Here is a 17,592-nt window from a genome sequence, read left to right on the forward strand (position 1 = left end):
GGATGGGTGTGATAAGCATTTTCAGCAAAGGGAAGTGAGGCAACAGGACTCTCTATACTTTATTTTAGACTCAGGCTGTGACTCTGTGACTGATACAGAAACAGAAGACGAGAAGAATCCAGCTGACTCCCACAGACTTGCCATGAGTGAAGAACGTGGATCATCCAGGAGCACTGGGGACTGTCCAGTGGTGCAGCCCAGCCGCATACAATGTGGGGTACTGTATGTCCACTCCTTGGGCTATGTTCTAACTGTGAGCTGCTGCAGCCCATTATGCTGCTTTGTAATGTTCAGCTTTAAAAGCCTGAAAATTAGTCCTGAATTCTGTCACCTTCCTGCTCAGCCCCCTGTCCTCCATGTCTCCTGTTTCATGGGCTTGGCTGCCTAGGCCCGGGAGTAGCTTGGTGACAGTTGGTGCAGTGCTTAGTGCTGTCTAGGCTGTGCTGTCACTTAATGACTGTCCCATTAACATGGCTGCTTGACTTGGGTGCTGTGAGACAGGTTCACACTCTTCCCTTCCTCTGCTCTGCTTGCAAGTGGAGTAAGATGACTGTAATGAACAGATTAGCTCCACAGTCAGTATCCAGTCTAATATGACAATTCTTGTGCATGCCTTGCAAGTGACCCTGAAAAGCTTGGATCATGGCTTCTTGTCTGAAAAACAGCACTTTTTAGTATAGCATCTCCTCAGATGGAAAGAGTCCAAGATTCTTTCTTTTGTTTCTGTTTAGAATGTGGCTGTGCTGCTTAAGGGAAGAGATGGATAGAGTTGAAAGTAAATAATTTTATACATCTAGCCCTAATCAGTTTATGAATCTAATAAGTCTGGAGTTCTATTAGTTTAATGCTTGTATCTATACTGGTGCAAGCTGTAGCAGAAGCCACCTGCCCAGTTAGTCTATCACTGGAAGATGCTCCTGAAAACAATTCAAAACTGTGAAAATGATAGGTGAGAATTGATGTGTTAGTTGCAATGAGAACAAAATCCCTAGAAAATGGACTTAACCAAGTAAGTGTTTTTGTTTTGAACCTCTGTGTTGTAATGCATTTTGTTTTAGGTGCAGACAACAGTTTATATTATCATGAAATGTAAACTAGATGGTGAAATGAAAACTGAAGTTGAATTTTCTCCAGAGAATGCATCCTCTGTGCGTGTGCTGGCTGAGATGGAGAATGAGTACACAATCTCTGTGAAGGCTCCAAGTAAGATGGATTGAGATTTTTTTTTTCCCTTTTCCTTCCCCATTGCTTCCTTTCTATCTCAACCTGCCTGTCCTGAGAAGTGCCAGGGGCATAAGGGTAAAGATTGCAGTGCAGAAAAACTTGAGTCCAGAAAATCTTGAACTTGCATTCTCACCTGTGATACTTTTGATGAGGAACTGAGACTGCTGCTTGTGGGCTCTGTTTTCCCCTCAGCAGCAGTAGGGTTGCAGGGTGGAAACACCTTGCTGGGAGTTCTGAGAACACATTGCAGCTTGTAGAGCACTTTGAACTTAGCTGTGTGTTATGACCACCACCATTATTAGCATTGGCAGGGCACCAAGAGAGAAGGGAAGTGCCAGTAAATAATTACATGACTATAATGGCATGTGTTTAATGTGTAGTGATCTCTGTGATCAGAACTGAGACTATTCTGGCTTTTAATTTAAATATGTTCTGTCACTCTAAATATTTACATTTATGAAAGTGAAGTTTGCCTAAACTTTAGGTTCACTGAACTTTAAGGGAATGATTTCAGAGCCTTAAGGATTGCTATTATTTCCCAGCATTATTTTATTTAATCTATCATAGTCTGTCCTCTTGAAGAGTCATTCTGCCATTCTCTCTGAGAATAGAGACTAATAGTCATTAAAGCAAATACCATAAAGTCAGTGAAGCGAGTTGATTTTAAAGAAGGTGACCTCATGAACATATAAAGGCTTAATTTAATGTCTTAAGTCAAGTCTTACGATATAAACACTGACCTGAAAACTAACTTGTACTTTGAATTATAAACATGACCTTCACATTGATGGAGTGTACAGTGTAAGCTCTGAAGTTTCTAACAGTAAGAGAAATAATTAATTCCTTTGTGTTATTAACGGTTTCATAATTTCCCAAGTTCTTAACAGGGAAAGACTAACTTTAGTGGGATTCAAAATATCTGTGTTTCAAAGAGAAAGTTCAGACTTATAAATGCATATTAAGTGAAACATCAAGAACCTCCAAGGTGCAAGTAGAAGATAATCCTGTGCATAGGTAAAGTTGCAAAGCTGGAATTCCTTTTAATGGATTTTATTCAGAGTCTAATGAGGCTGACAGAGATTGCAAAATCTCTAGTGACTTTTCTGATTTCTTTTCTTCCCCAGTTCTTTGTATTTATGGTATGGCTTTATAGACAGCTCCAGAGAAGCCAGGGGCGGAGAGATGTGTGGCTTTCTATTCAAGGTGGAGTACTTTTAACATTAGTGGTCCAGTCTACCGTTAGCAGAGGACCTAGCAGGTTATGTGCATTGACATAGCCATAAAGAAGGTAGTTCCAAAGTACTTTCCTACCTAGAGTTCCAAGATCATGACTCTTCTCATGACTTTTCATGAGTTCAATATAGCAGAAACTGTTTTGGTAGCCATCTGGTGGTATATCCAAACTCCTCCTGTCCTCACAGTACATCATGCAGACTCATGCCCGTTGTTTGTGCTAATAGTTATTTTTGCTCTTCCTTTTCAAAGATTTAACCTCTGGGACAGTGACCCTGCAGATATATTCAGGGGACTTGATGGTGGGAGAAACAAGTGTCACTTACCATACTGACATGGAGGAAATCAGCAATCTGTTGGCTAATGCAGCCAACCCTGTACAGTTCATGTGCCAGGTAAGGACTTTAGCAATCAGCTGCTTTGGAAACCAGCTCTTTCAGAGGCTAGACAAGCAGGCATAAGCAAAAGTGTTTGCCATGAAGTAGCTCTTCTGAAATGAAGAAATGCAAGGTTATTTAGGTATTTTCACCTAACTCTCACATCCCCTTTTATTGAAAGCATGGCTGTTTTTTCTGTCTCTGGAGCACATAGCTGGCTAAGGTGAGTCAGGTTATCAAACTAAGAAAAAAAAATATGGTCAATCAACACCTACATTTAGACCTTGATGACTTCAAAAGGTTGGAATGGCAGAACCTGATATAACAGAAAGTACCATAAAGAAATAAAACATTTTGGAATTTGTACCTAGGTGTTATTAAAAAAAATATGTAAATAGTAGCAAAGATTCATATTAGCTGGAGGAAGCAGAGTAACATAAAAGGATTTGCTGATTCTTAACACTTTTTCAGTACAGCCACTCAGTTTTCCTATTCTGTTTTGCCCAGCTGGGGTACCTGAACCCTATTAGAGGGGTAAAGCTTGCACAAGGAAGTTTTCTGCAGCATTGCCCTGTTGCCTGCCTGCATGTTCCTGATCTGCCATGTAATGGAAGCCTACAGAGTAGCCTTGTTAGTCACCAATATACCTGGGGCAGGGGAGACTGTTTCCCTTGCTTTTTAGTTCAAGTTGTGTAGCAGTTGGTACTGGTTGATGCCTCTGCTTAGGGAGTATGCCTGTTTCCCAGTGGTAAAGAACCAGTCCAAAAGCTGAACTCAGCATGAGTACAATTCAAAATGGACTAGTGCATACTTAAAGCAGGAGTGATATTTCACTGGAACACTTTCAGAAGTAAGTGTATACCTGCCAAGAAAGTAGGAAGCAAGTTTTCTGTGCTTCCAGTTGCATAAGTGACTTTCTCAATGTGCTCTGTCTTGTGGAATGTACAGTTCTCATCTGTTGAGCTTGATGATAGTCTCTTTCTACACCAGGAAGCTAGCCAAATTCTTTGTTTGACCTGAACATTTCTACCTTTTGTGTTTATACCTACTGTTTTCTGATTATGTTAAATTATAAAGACACCATATAAATCTCACCTTAACTGAATCTCCAGATTCTACCAAACAAAAGTGCTTTCCATTTATCTGTAGGCCTTTAAAATTGTGCCATACAGCATAGAAGCCCTGGACAAACTATTGACTGAGTCACTCAAGAAGAACATTCCTGCTAGTGGTCTACACCTGTTTGGAATCAACCAGCTGGAAGAAGAAGATATGACAGCAAGTAAGTTTAAAGACACTTGGTTTATAGATTTTCTTTGTATCAGTTGTTTTACCTTGAAGCACTTCTAACACTGCAGTGGATGGTACCTGCAGAGGCTGTCTCAAAAACCTTGGATCTCAGCCAGGAAGCTAAATTTTGATGATGTCTATAGAAAGGGAATTGCCATTTGAGTCAGGTGACCCTTTTTTATTACATCTGTCATTTTCACTTCCCTGCACTGTGGCAGATGCTGCTATATTAGACAGCCTCAAACCAGAGTGAAAAGATGGTGCTCCCCAAATGTCTCCCAGATTTTCTGCGTTTTTCTTGTGCCTCATGCCTTTTCTCCACAATCCAGTCGTTTTCCCCAAACCCCATAACTCCTAAGATACACAGTGGGCACTGAGCAGTTGGGTTGATATGCTGTCTTTTTGTAATGATGTTCTAAGAAGTCCTTGCAAATCTGTGATCCTACATGTATTTAAGCTATTACAGTGCCATATTCCCCATTAAAGGTTATAGGACTTAAGCTTGGAGATGCACAAGATAATTTGTGCTGTTGGCTTGCTTTTGAAACCATATATATACTTCCAGGGATTTCCCAGCTGCTTTGGTCTGTGTGATTGCTGTGTTTGTTTCTCACCTACTGGCTCTGCTGCTAGTAGAGAAAAACTTAGGTTCTAATGGGCTCCTGTTCTCACAGATCAGAGGGATGAGGAGTTGCCAACACTTCTTCACTTCTCTGCAAGATACGGGCTGAAGAACCTTACTGCCTTGCTGCTTACATGCCCTGGAGCACTGCAGGCCTACAGCGTAGCCAACAAGTATGGCCACTATCCAAACACCATCGCAGAAAAGCACGGCTTTAAGGATCTGCGCCAGTTCATTGATGAATATGTGGTAAGAGGAAGCTGAGCCGTCTTTCTGCCTCGTCCCACACCAGGCTCTGGCACCGAGCTTGGCACTCAGTGTTACTTGAGCAGGAGTGCTGGGGTGATAAAGTGTGTTGTGGTACACAGACATCCAGCCACACTGCAAGCTTTCAGGCTGGGGGCTTAGGTGTGTCTCTGGAGCCAGGGAAATTCCTGGGGCTTTTGCAAAGAGCAAGTAAGATGGAAGCAGAAACTGCCAGGCTGGCTTCCATTCCTCCATCCATCTAATGAAGTTTCTGAAGAGATGTGGTTGCTGCTTAGTGCATTCTTCTAGTTCTGAACTTGGGAAAGAGCCCCTTCATCCAGCTTACTTTAGGGAGTAATATGGGAACAGAATATGTTTAGGAAGATACAATTTGAGGTGCTCTCTTATTAGTTTTAGTATACACAGGATTGCTTACTAGCTCATTCACAGCTGATCTGTGTAGTCTGCCTGTTCCACTTGATACCCATTTCTCCCTGCATTGGTATAGCTGTCCATTCCCTGTTTGTTCTATCAGGGATCCCAACTGACAGTTCATTTCTATTTGAGCTAACCCCACCCCCAGAAAACACACTCTGACTTTTCCAGATTATGACATGGACCTGACTCCAGCTGCACTAAGCAATTGTTTCTGTGCAGTACTTGGGTACGCATGGAGTTTCTCCTTTCATTTCAGTTTGAGCTGTTTCTGGCCTGTATGCTTCAAAATAAAAAGGAGCTCCTTGACTCAGGTCACATTGACCACATCTGAATTCTTTTTGCCTTTGCTTTAGGTTGAAAAGTTGTGCTTAATTGTCCTTAACATTGTCTGAGTGCTGGGTGATAGATCTGCTAGCTTTAGCACCGTTCTGCCAGCCAATTACTGTAGTGTTTGAGCCCTATTTAGGAGGCATGGGTAGTTCTTGGACTTGGGCCTTGCTTCTTGACAGTTATACATTAGAGCTAAATAAAAGCCATTCTATATTCTGAGATCAGGAGGGCTGCAGAAACTGTAAATAGTGAGATCACAATCTTTGCATTGGGGTAAGTGAGAGATGTGCAGCAAGTCCTTCCAACCTCTCATTGCAGTACTGTGCTCCTTCCATGTTCTCTCCACCAGCACAGTGACAGAGCTGTGTTAAGGGCAGGTCCTCCTCACTGACCTGCTGGAGCTGTCAGTGCAGCACAGTACAAAGCACACAAACCATCTGCAATAGTGTGACTACTATCAGTAGTATGGATGTCTGAAAATACCATTAAACCCCGTTGCTCACCTAATTTTCTCTCTGGCAAAGGTTCCTCTGCACCTTTGTAAAGCATTGTGTGAACTATTGGCCTGACACATTTTGACTGTGGAGGGAAGCATGTGTAGACAGCTTTGACACACATGCCCTGTGGATTGAGGGCCCATGAGTCTGCATTTGTGAATGGAAGAATATCTTGTAGTATTGCAACTATTAAGGTGGTGCTTGTGACATTATGGGAATTTGGGAAGGAGAATGGGATGAAGCTTTGCTTTTTGCATCCTTGTGTTGTGATTTGGTGAAGCTCTGCCTTCCCCCCTGCTCTTTGTTGCAAATGCAAAAGAAAGGATTCTGCTCTCCTGTGAATCAGAAGTTGCCTGTATTGCATGAACTGCTGCCTGCTATGAGGTTTCCTGTTAATATCACAGAAAAGGGTCTGTGTACTCCCACTCTGGGTGTTACATGCTGCTTCTAATGCCAAGAAACTGAAACTGAATCTACATCAAAGCTAAAACTTTGCTATTTTGCAGGTGCTCTGCATGTGATAAGCTTTCCCCCTTATGGTTAGCTATGCATGCCCCAAAATAGCCTTTGACAAACATTGGTATTTTTAGAATGAGCTGTGCTTATGTTCTGGGAGTTTGCAGATATTGGGTAGGACATGAAATTGGTGGGGTGAGAGGCTGCAATGGCTACTCAGAATGTGTCAGCAGCCCTTGTTTCACCTTTGTTACCTATTAATACAATAAAGTTCTCAAAAGTTTGACCCAGACAGCTGTAGTGGGGATTTAAGTCACTTGAGAAGCCTTAATCTTTGGGAATGAGCTGTCTTCAGAGGGTTTTTTTTATCACTGCTGACAAAGTGAGATATCTTTTGCTTGCTTTTATTCTCTAGATTCTTTATTTAAAAGAGACTTTAATTTTTTTTTTGCTCTCCTTCCTCTTCAGGAAACTGCAGATATGCTAAAGAGTCACATTAAGGAAGAGCTGATGCAAGGCGAGGAGGATGAGTCTGTTTATGAGTCCATGGCTCACCTGTCCACTGATCTGTTAATGAAATGTTCCTTGAATCCAGGCTCCGATGAAGAGCTTTATGAATCCATGGCTGGATTTGTCCCGGGTGCCCCAGAAGATCTTTGTATGTATATTCATAGAGTTACAGAATCATGGGAAGGTTTGGGTTGGAAGATACCTCTAAAGCTCACCCAATCCAAGCCCTCTGCAATGGGAGGTGTGTTTAGATCAGATTTCTCAGACCTGTCTCTCTCACATACAGGAGTTCCTCAGTTACAGCTTTTCTGCTCTCACCACAAGGAAACTATGCTACAGTTCCATCATCGGCTGACTGACAAAATTGCTCTATACCTTTTCTTAATTGATAGTGTACAAGATCAAGAGCTGTTTCTTCAGTGTTTCAAGGACTCCCTGAACCCTGAGCAAATACATTAACATTTGGAATGACACTTAATTTTTTACATTGTTCTGCTTTTTCCTCCTGAGGACTGGTACCTAGGAACTGACAGAAAAGAACACTATGTCAGATGTGATTTTACTGACAACTGGGAAACTGAAAAACAAGAGCTGACATTCTAGTGCAACAGCTTGAGAGCAAAAGAAAGTGAACATCTAGAAATATGTATACCAAAAAGATTATAAGTGAAAAATCATTCTTCTAATCTGATTGGTTTATTGCTAAAAATAGAGAGCTAATTCTGATAAATATGCATATTTTTAACTTTTTCACTATAGTACTAATATTCAGTGAGGCCAATTGAAAACACCAAATTAAGTACCTCTGTTAAGCAATTGTAAATTTGCTGTTCTTACTCACCTGTCTGTTTGGTCTGACTTAATCCCACTGATCTATTATATGATTCCCATAATGAGCAGAAAATTTAGCTTCTTCTAAGTACCTCCTTAAGGTACTTAAGGACTTCTAGTGTTTCTGCAGTTTTGAAGTGTGCTGCCTCAGGGGAAAAGCTTTCTTTTTGAAACACTTGTGCTTATGGGCTATATTGGTCCTGGACTGTCTTTTAGATTAAATGATACTATAAAACACATTTTTGTTATTTATGAAGCCCAGAAGACTGTGTTGGTTCTTTCCTTGAAATCATAAACTCTTCTCTACTAAGTGTTGTTGGCCACTGCAGGGATAGTTTTGCTACCAAAACTAGGGTTATTCTGCCTTCAGGTGGAGATAAGCAGTAAATCAGGTTGGACTTGCAAGGAACAAAGCTGCTCTTGTTTGCAGTAATGGGTGAGAGTTTCTAGATGCTTGGTAGGTCTGCCTGTAATCAGTGCACCTCTGAATGGGGTTGATTGACAAAGCCTGTGGATGGTTAAAAAACAAGCTCAACACTACTAAGCCAAACTCCCCTTCTTCGAGGCCTGAAATGCCCAGATCTCCCAGAAACTATGCATGGAATTTTCTTGCAAATTGAGCTCCCTGTAATTTAGCACTTTTGAACTGGACTCTGAAAGCCTCTCTTTCCTGCTTCTTCTGGAGTTCTAGTGTGTTGCTTTTGCACACAAACCTCTGCTCTCCTTCCATTCAGGAGTCTTTTATTGAAATTCTGTTTTCCTCACCTGGTCTGTTAGTCTTTGCCTGAAGAATATTAACAGCTTGTCTGAACAGTGCTTATAATCTACCTGTATCATAACAGATAAGTTTAAATTGGTGCAATTATCAGCACTTGGATTGATTCTCTCAAAGTGAAAGTGTTTCAATATAATTTAGAATACCAGCACACAGGCAAACTCTTACTGAAATTAATGTGAGTGCTGGCTGGTTTAGAGTGACCATCACAAATAAAGGATTTAAGCTTTTGTACTGACTTGAAGGTTTGTGAGGATGGCTCACTAGGGCATCCTAACTAACTTCTCTTGAAGTACTTTTTCTAGGAATTACCTGTATGTGAGTAGATATGGCTGTGGTGTAGAGGATAATACCTGGGCTATTTTAGGTGTAGCCATACTGTAGCACTGTGCCCCTTTATTGTGATCAAGGTGTGCTTCCACCACAGTTTTTCAGAGACTGATCAAAGGAAGATTAGATACCACAGGGTCAATTTTTCTCGTAGGAACTTGTTTGAGAATAAGGTAACAGGGGACTGAAGATGTTGTAATGAGTTAAAAGTATTTCATATTCTCACATGTAACCCAAACTATCTAGTTTACATAGCAGTAGATCTATGACATAGAAATAGATATATCTCAAAAATTCACTTATATCAATAAGCCTCAGCAATCCATTTATATCGCTCCTGTTTTTAATATCATTAGGAACATGGTTACCTAACATTTTATTTTAGTTCTAAGATTATATTAGTGTTATGATGAGGTTCGTCTTTTTCTTTAAATTCAGAAGTCTTTATGTCAAAACATTGAATTAACAAAGTATCTTATTGTTTGCTGTCAGTCCTTTCTCAATACTGAATTATCATGACCCTGTAAACGCTTTCCAGATACAAGTAATTAACTCAGCCAACTGTTTTGACTTTATTCCAATAAATAAAATAAACACTATCTTATGTGTCATGGGAAAATTGCCTTTAATGTCTTGTTTTTCCAAGCCACATGGTTTCCTCTCTGGGGCACTGCCCAGAGGTCAAAACTTTCACCTGGCAAACACACGCTCAAGAATAGCCAAAACTCAATGCCTGCTTGAAGTCTTGTCAGAACTTCTCAATAGCATTGTTAGTCACCCTCAAGTGTAAGCATCAGGCAGCTGGAAAAAAATTGTGCAGAGTGGACTGAACATAGCAACTTAGAAGCTTTTTTCAAGGAAAATGTCTGGTCATTTGCCCAGCTTCTTTGATTATCACCATAAAGTAAAGGTCCAGTTTATTATGTCATATTACACTGTTCCATGTATTGAAGGATATAATTAACAGGTTCATCTTTCTGTTTGTGTTTTTTTTTTTTTTCCTCAGATGTAGAGATGCTTCAGTCCAAACCAGATACTGCAGTTGCTGGAGATGAAGTTTCTATAACTACAAAGGACTCAATGCTCCGCAAGTTTTTAGAAGGTGAGACCTATTTTGAGGGAAGGATGGCAGTAGCACAGTTAAAGCAATTAAACAGAACCAGAGAGTTCTTCATGATCTCTTAGGGACAGAAGATGGCCCACATAGTTTGCTTTTTTCAGACAAAGGACTAATTCTCTATAGTACTTTGTAGACCATCACACATAGCTTTTGGAAACCATTGGTCTGTTTGATTTGTTCACTATTAAAGTACGTTAATTAACTGAAATTAATTAAACTAACTGTTCCTCAAATTCTTAAGGGGAGTTAGGAGATTTTTCACTGTTTCTCTAAAGAGATGGTACAGGCATAGTGGCAGTTACATGCTACTAGATGTTAATGACTTTATCAAGTCCTGTCATAAAGGTCTTTGGTACATCTAAGGCACTGCAAAACTGGGTGGTTTTGGCTGTGAAATGACCAGCTTGGTAAGAATGTGGTACATAATGCATTGGAGGGAACCAGTGTTCAGTGAAGTGGCCAGGTTATTATTCTTACAAACTCTGCTTCATTGTAGGTGGTAGCATGGATGTGCCAGATTCTGAGGAAGGAGGTCATGAGCAGTATGGTGAAGATGTGTACTACTCAGTGGAACAAGACACTTTTCCACAGGAAATGGCTAACAGACCTCCAGTTCCTGTTCCAAGACCAGAATCTAGCTCTCCACAGCCAGACAATGAACTGTATATCTCCAAAAGTGAGTTGGTTATCAGTGGAAGTGTAGACCAGTAAACTGTAGAATACAATTGACATGGGCTCCAGTTGCCAAATAAATGCCAGGATCCCTGGATTATTTGACTCTGGAGTTAAGTTACTTTTGGGATCCAATTCCATATCTGCTTTTTCATCTTTTGCCTACTCTGAAAATGTGGGGGTGTTATATCCCAAGATCTTGGCCTAAGCTTGGTCTTCCTGAAAGCAGTAGCATGACAGATTACCCCCAAATGGTATAAACAAGTCCAACTAAGTAGGAAAGATCCTGATATAAGGACACAATCAAACCAATAAATTGAGACATTGCTGATCTGTAATGTTATCATTGATTCAACTGCATTTGTATAGGACATGATTTTATACCTCAGTACCTCCCTCTGAGGTGGGGTTTTATTGAAATTGAAGATTCTTCCTCCTAGTTCATTAGGCAGCTTTGTTCATGATATATGACCAAGCTTTCCATTCTAACAAGAACCACAATGACATGTGAGAGAGTCATTCCTGTGACTTCTTCCTGCTGTGACAGGGCTAAGGAGAAATGTCCAGATTTCTCTTAGAGGTGGCTGAGCTAAATTCTTTGAGGTCAATAGAAAGGGAATTCTGCTGTACAAATCTTTGTTTTCTTCAATGGACTTAGAAAGGTAACAGAAGCTGTAAGGCAGTGCAGAATTGTGTATGCTTGCCATATTCATCCTTGCTATTTCTGTCTTCATGAGATGCATTTCAGTATCTAAAGAATGTTTCTTTTGCAGTTTTTGCACAGAAGGCTCAAAGACCTGAGAATCTTTATGTCCCTAGAGGAAGGGTTAAGAAAGGTAAGGCAGAAGTTCACCCTGAAATTCCTTTCAGTAATCCAAAAGCAGATTGTTGTGGTAGCTTCATTGGTGTGAAATATGACAGAATAGACTGTTTTGCAAAGCTCTAGGGATAACAGTCTTCTATGGATGACCCAATCTTTTTGACCATTTGTGACACTGGGAACTTTTATAAGTGCAGAGTGTGAGGGGAGCACATCTCATGTCTTGGGAACTCTTCTTTATGTTACAAATGAGTTAAAAAATGCCAGCATCAGTAGAATGAGTTTTCAGTTTCTGGGCTTAGATTACACAGATCTGGGCACAGATTACCTAGATAGAATCTAGCTTTGTGATAGCTAAGGTAAAAAGCTTTGTGACAGCTAAGGTAAAAGCTCTGTTCTGTGAATTGCTGAGGAAGTATGGTGCTTTAAGGAATATGTTTTGTGCTCTTTACTTAAATTATGTTTTTAAGAGCAGAGCTTATCCCTGGAATATATTTGTGTACGAGGTTACCTCTCAGCTGGGCTTTTAGACATGACAAATAGTAGGATGGCCTAAGAAGAAAACACTTCTTAGGAAACACTCAGTCTGTAATACTTTTTCCCCCCTTTTTTCTTTTTCTTTTTTTTTTTTTTTTTTTTATGTCTGCTGGATCAAGGGTGCTTGATCTCTTTGTATTCAGTGAGGAAGGTAGATCCACAAGTTTAATAATATTTTTGCTGGTGTTCTCTCCTCAGAGACAATAGTCAGGCCTGTAAGGGACCTGTCTCAATCAAGTATATATGATCCATTTGCTGGAATGAAAACCCCAGGTCAGCGGCAGCTGATTACATTACAGGAGCAAGTGAAAATGGGCATCCTCACTGTGGATGAAGCTGTACTTCATTTTAAGGAGTGGCAACTGAACCAGAAAAAGAGATCAGAATCATTCCGGTTCCAGCAGGTACAGACTTATGCTACTGTTTAAGAAATACAGCTGTCTCTCTATAGATCACAAAATGTACCTTCTCAGCATGGGTACATTTTTTTCCTGGTTGGAACAGGAAGACTGCTAGCATAGTCCCTCAGCTAGCAGAGTTCTCTCCTGCCATGGGAAGGCTGTTCCCAGTAAGCAGTTTTACAGATCTGTTTGTCTTGCCGTAATAGCATCAGTTTTTGAAGATCTGTATATACAAGGAATTGGATCAAATCCAGTTGGCTAAATCACCTTTCTAGAGGTCACCTAGCACCTACCTGCTGGCAGGGGACTTCTGTGATGAACATTTAACTTGTTGGCTCTCATCCATTTGAGGTCAATGAAGACTCTGTGTCCCAGATGATGTATTGGCTGTAAAGCCCTAGCTGGTAGATGATCTGATTTCTCCAACTGTTTGTTGGTGGCTACAGGACTGTTCTTTGCAGCTGGACAAGGTCTAGCAATAGTCATTAGTAAAAGCAGAGTGCTTGGGTGCCTTAACAGAAAGAGGGAGTCAGTTGGCAGCAGTGACATAACGACTGGTGGAACTATCAGTTATAGTGGAAAAATTTCATTTTCAAGTTAGAGTTTGGCTCACTCTTTCAAACCAGTGCCTGCTTCTTTTGAAGCCTTTTGTTCATGCTGTGGCAGTCTAGTCTCCAGTGAGTGACATTGTTTTGGAAGTTGTCAGCAAAGGCAAAGCTTTTCTCCTCCTGATTCTCACTTGGAAAGGTCCTCTCTACCCAGAAAGAGTCGGAGGAGTCCCTTCTTCTACCAGAGAAGAACACAGTGCTACTTAAGTAAATTGATGTTGAAGAGATGAAGGGGCATACTCTGTGCCCCATACCATGAGCAGCTTTCAAAGTCTCTGCTCTGAATTTCGCTTCACAGTACAGCAGTTCTTTCCTCTGCTTTTCAGGGGTTTCCTCCTCTCAGATCTGTACATATTTCCCTGCTGAAAAAAGTTGTCTTTTTTCTCATTACTTTTTTGTACTGTAAGGTGTAATATGCTGCCACACAATGGTGAAAAGTCTTTGCTCCCAGCTACATTTCTTCATTGGGGATATCCTGAATTCTGAGTTGTACCTTACACTGTGGGATGCATGGCAGCCCTTTCTGTCCCTGCAGTCAGAATAATCTGTTCATTGGTACAGAAAGAACGGTGCAGTTACTTGGTTGTGGGTCATGTTTCTGTGCCAGTATCACAGTGCAAACAGAAAATACAGAGTTCTAAACCCAATTTGCTGCTTATATATGCATCTGCCCATATGTGAACTTGACCTTAACATACATAATGAACATCAGAAAAAAAACTTGGCTTCTGAAAGGCACACATGGGTTTCTGAAAGGAATAGAATAAAATCTGTTGACATAGTTTGGACTTCAGCCAGGTCTAGCAAGCTTTGTTACAGCTTGACTGCAAAACAAGTTTAGCTAAAATATAATTTTATTTATAAACTTTAGCAAAGTTAGCAAAAATATAATACTGGTTTTGTCAGAAAGCTGCTCATCTTTCTTTATCCAAAGCCCTGAAAAGAATATCTTGTGATGTTTTTAGGAAAATCTGAAACGTCTACGAGACAGCATAACCAGAAGGCAAATGGAGAAGCAAAAAAAAGACAAAAGTGCAGGTAACAGTCTTTGATTCTGATATTCTCTGGTAATGAAGCAGCTAACCATATTAAAAAGTTCTTCAGGCAGGTGTGTCCATGTGTATTGTGGTTCTGTGATATTTTAATATGCACATCCATGTGCCAGTTGTCAAAAACTTAAGGAAACTCCTTTGCTCACTTTCACAGCCAAGAAAAGGATGTCCCCATCTGTGGAGTGCATCTTGATTCATTCATACACAGTTTTGATTGTCCTTATGCAATTGTGTTTAACTCTGTCCTTCAGTGCAAAACTGTCTCTTGGAGGCTATAATTGCATAGACCTTTCTGAGCTGTTCATTTTCCCTTCCAGATTTGGAAATTACAGTACCCATTCGACATTCTCGTAATACTTTGGGGAAACCAGAATGTGGAATATATGAATACACCCCCAGGAAAAACCTTTTTCCACCAAGAAGGGAGTTAAAACGAGGAGACTGGAAAACAGAAAGCACATCCAGCACAACAAGTAAGCAACCTTATGAGCATCACCATTCTTGCAGGAGAGCTGGATGGAACACACTTTCCAAGCCTTACCCTGGGGCCAACCCAGGGGACAGGACTTCTGTTCCTGAATCCCAGCACTGACAATGCCACCCCAAACCTTGCATGCCTCAGGCCAGCTGTTCTCAAAACTGTAAAAGCAATTCCGGGTCTGCATCAAGTGGTTTGGGCATCTTTTGTCTGCATCTCTGCAGGAGGAGAACCTGAAAGCTGAGCAAAAGATTCTCTTGAGCCCTTCTCAGGGAAGGCATGCCACCTGTTTTCAGTTCTTAAAAGTAGATGGCAGCTGCTGCCTTATTGGAAAGGATGCTCCCATGCTGTGACTGCCAGCAGGCTGTGTGCTCTTCTGGCCTGAAGGGCTGGAAGCCAGTCTCTATACATTGTTTCTTCAATTGTTTTACATAAAGGACAGCATTGTTCATTGGTAACTGTGGGACCTCTTGAGTGGTTGGACAGTCTGCACATTTTTATTACCTTTGCTTTTCATTACATTTAATTTGTACAAATTAAATCCCTGTGTCGTTCTTACTCTTACTGCAGACTGAGCAATTCTTGCAGAAATCATTTAGGATCAGTTGGGTCCTTTGAAAGGAAACCTGACTTCCTGTTAGGTTACCACCTTTGTGACTCTTGGCAAGGTGCAGCTGGCATTCATCCAGAATAGGTGCCAGAGGCAGCTGGCTGAGCCAGTAACTTACCTACAAGCACGTGTGAGAGAAGCATTAACAAGTCTGCAGAGCTCACTGTATGCAGCCTGGTCCTCTTTCTCATGGGGTGATGCTGAGAATGGACCCTAGCACAGGATTTAGCACTCTAAAGTGCTGCTGTTTGTACCAGCTGATGAGACTTACCAAAGCTAGCAGGGAGGGACTGCATCTTAGGAGAAAACCTCTCTTGCCACCATTTCAGTGTACAGGTTTCTGAATAGTAATATCCCCATTATTTCACAGCCCTATAGAATGTTATCTATTTAGTACTGAAACCAGCCATAGCAGCATAGGGTATGTTTGTGAGTTGCTGTCACCTTTGGAATTGGCATGACTGATTGAGAAAACAATCCCATGACAGTTTAATGGGTTTGCATAGATAGGTGCTGAAGGTTGTTTGAACAAACTTGTTTTTAGCTTGGAAATAGACCTGGAAACATTTCTGTGGTGATGGAGGATTGTTGTAAGAAGGGGTAGTAAACAGTCATTTATTTGGAACAATAACTTCTTAAGCAGTCACTCCAGGAATGAATATGTGACAGTGCTGAGAGCCATCTATCTTCATGCAGTTGTTAAAGATACGGGGACTGATAATTTAAATGTACATAAGTGTTGGGTGTGTAACCCTTGTGAAAATATTTGCCTGACTTCCAGATATTAGCATTAGATCTTTTCATATTATATGATATGATAGATATAAAGAATAGATTGTGGTTGTGAGTATTTGACCAGAAGACTGGATAAAGAAAGATAAGGCAGAAATCTTCTAAAAAGAAAGCATAATTGAATTGCTTGGTGCTGTGGTTTGTGTTGTGTGAAATGCTGTTGTTTGGTTCCCAAATACATGAAAAAAACAGTGAAAATAAATTAATCTAAACAAGCATTAATTAAATTTGCAAGAATTAAACATGAGGTTAGAAAGAGCCTTGAGTTAGGAATTTGCAGTTAAATGCCCAGGGTTTATTAATCAGGTTTTTCTCTTGCTTCCTCCAGGTAGTGCAAGTAACCGCTCCAGCACTCGGAGTATACTGAGTGTCAGCAGTGGGATGGAAGGGGACACTGAGGTAAGCTCTCACCTCTGCTGTGTACTGCTCTGCTGTCCTTAAGTACATGCCTTTGTTTTCATGCTGAAAAAAGAGCTCAGAGCTGGCATTGCATTTAGAGAAATGCCAAAATGTAGCCACTTTTGTGAGGATACCAAGAACCAGATCCTGCTGTTCTGTAAGCACTTCTCTTCATTTTGTAGGACAGTGAAGTCCCAGAAACAGCAAGGAGCCGCAGCCCAGTTCTTCACCAAGTAGAGAGGCTTCCTTTCCCAGAAAGGCCTCCCAGAGTGCCTCCTCGAGGTGCAAGCAGGTAAAAATAAAATGCAGCTCAAAATGTGTGCTTTCAGTTAATCCTTATGGAAGCCTTGGACAGAAAGCAAGGCAGTTAGCAGAGGTAGAAAGTGAGTATGTTTTTGAGAAAGCTACCAAACTCTCAAAGTTTTACTCCAACCAACCATTATAGCATCTCTTTCCAGTAATGGTAGAATTACTGCAGCCGAAGAACAGAAGAAATGGCTTGGACAGGAACAATGCTCTGGCAGCTTGGCATCTGCTCTGTTGCTCGATCAGCCTGTTTTTCTTCTTGTATGACTACCGATTGTTCACTATGCTTACATATGAATTTATTGCATGCAATGTGTTGTTCCAGAACTCTATTTTCTACTACTTTTTCATACATTTTCATTATCTGTCTTTTTATAGGCCTGTAAGCTGTGAAGGCTTTTATCCTCCACCTGTGCCCCCAAGAGGTCGCTGAATCTCTCAACATCTGTGGAATATGAGATTTTTTTTTTTTGTTTATACATGTGTTTGTACAGATTTTTTTGGGCTGCGTTAAATTATTTATAAGTGGGACCCAAATGATTTCATCCCCTTCACCGTCCCTGAAGCTCTGGTGACTTTTCCCATGATTTTCATTGGGACCTTTTAGCGTTTTATAACTTTTTTTTTTAGTTGGAAGA

At 40.8% G+C, this 17,592-nt stretch overlaps 1 protein-coding gene across 1 annotated transcript in view; it reads left to right on the forward strand.

Annotated features, from left to right (window-relative positions):
- PIK3AP1 (phosphoinositide-3-kinase adaptor protein 1) overlaps positions 1 to 17,592 on the forward strand; it is a 28,475-nt gene extending 10,883 nt beyond the window's left edge. Inside the window, exons 2-16 of the mRNA XM_066554855.1 lie at positions 69 to 217; positions 1,059 to 1,203; positions 2,710 to 2,852; positions 3,984 to 4,116; positions 4,799 to 4,995; positions 7,182 to 7,371; positions 10,166 to 10,261; positions 10,776 to 10,955; positions 11,725 to 11,787; positions 12,507 to 12,712; positions 14,283 to 14,355; positions 14,687 to 14,842; positions 16,578 to 16,648; positions 16,831 to 16,940; positions 17,333 to 17,592. Of these exons, the coding sequence (XP_066410952.1) occupies positions 69 to 217; positions 1,059 to 1,203; positions 2,710 to 2,852; positions 3,984 to 4,116; positions 4,799 to 4,995; positions 7,182 to 7,371; positions 10,166 to 10,261; positions 10,776 to 10,955; positions 11,725 to 11,787; positions 12,507 to 12,712; positions 14,283 to 14,355; positions 14,687 to 14,842; positions 16,578 to 16,648; positions 16,831 to 16,940; positions 17,333 to 17,387 (1,967 nt within the window). The 3' untranslated portion in view covers positions 17,388 to 17,592. The remainder of the gene's footprint in view (positions 1 to 68; positions 218 to 1,058; positions 1,204 to 2,709; positions 2,853 to 3,983; positions 4,117 to 4,798; positions 4,996 to 7,181; positions 7,372 to 10,165; positions 10,262 to 10,775; positions 10,956 to 11,724; positions 11,788 to 12,506; positions 12,713 to 14,282; positions 14,356 to 14,686; positions 14,843 to 16,577; positions 16,649 to 16,830; positions 16,941 to 17,332) is intronic.

This window comes from Molothrus aeneus, chromosome 8 (genome assembly GCF_037042795.1).
Source record: "Molothrus aeneus isolate 106 chromosome 8, BPBGC_Maene_1.0, whole genome shotgun sequence".
Lineage (NCBI taxonomy): Eukaryota > Metazoa > Chordata > Aves > Passeriformes > Icteridae > Molothrus > Molothrus aeneus.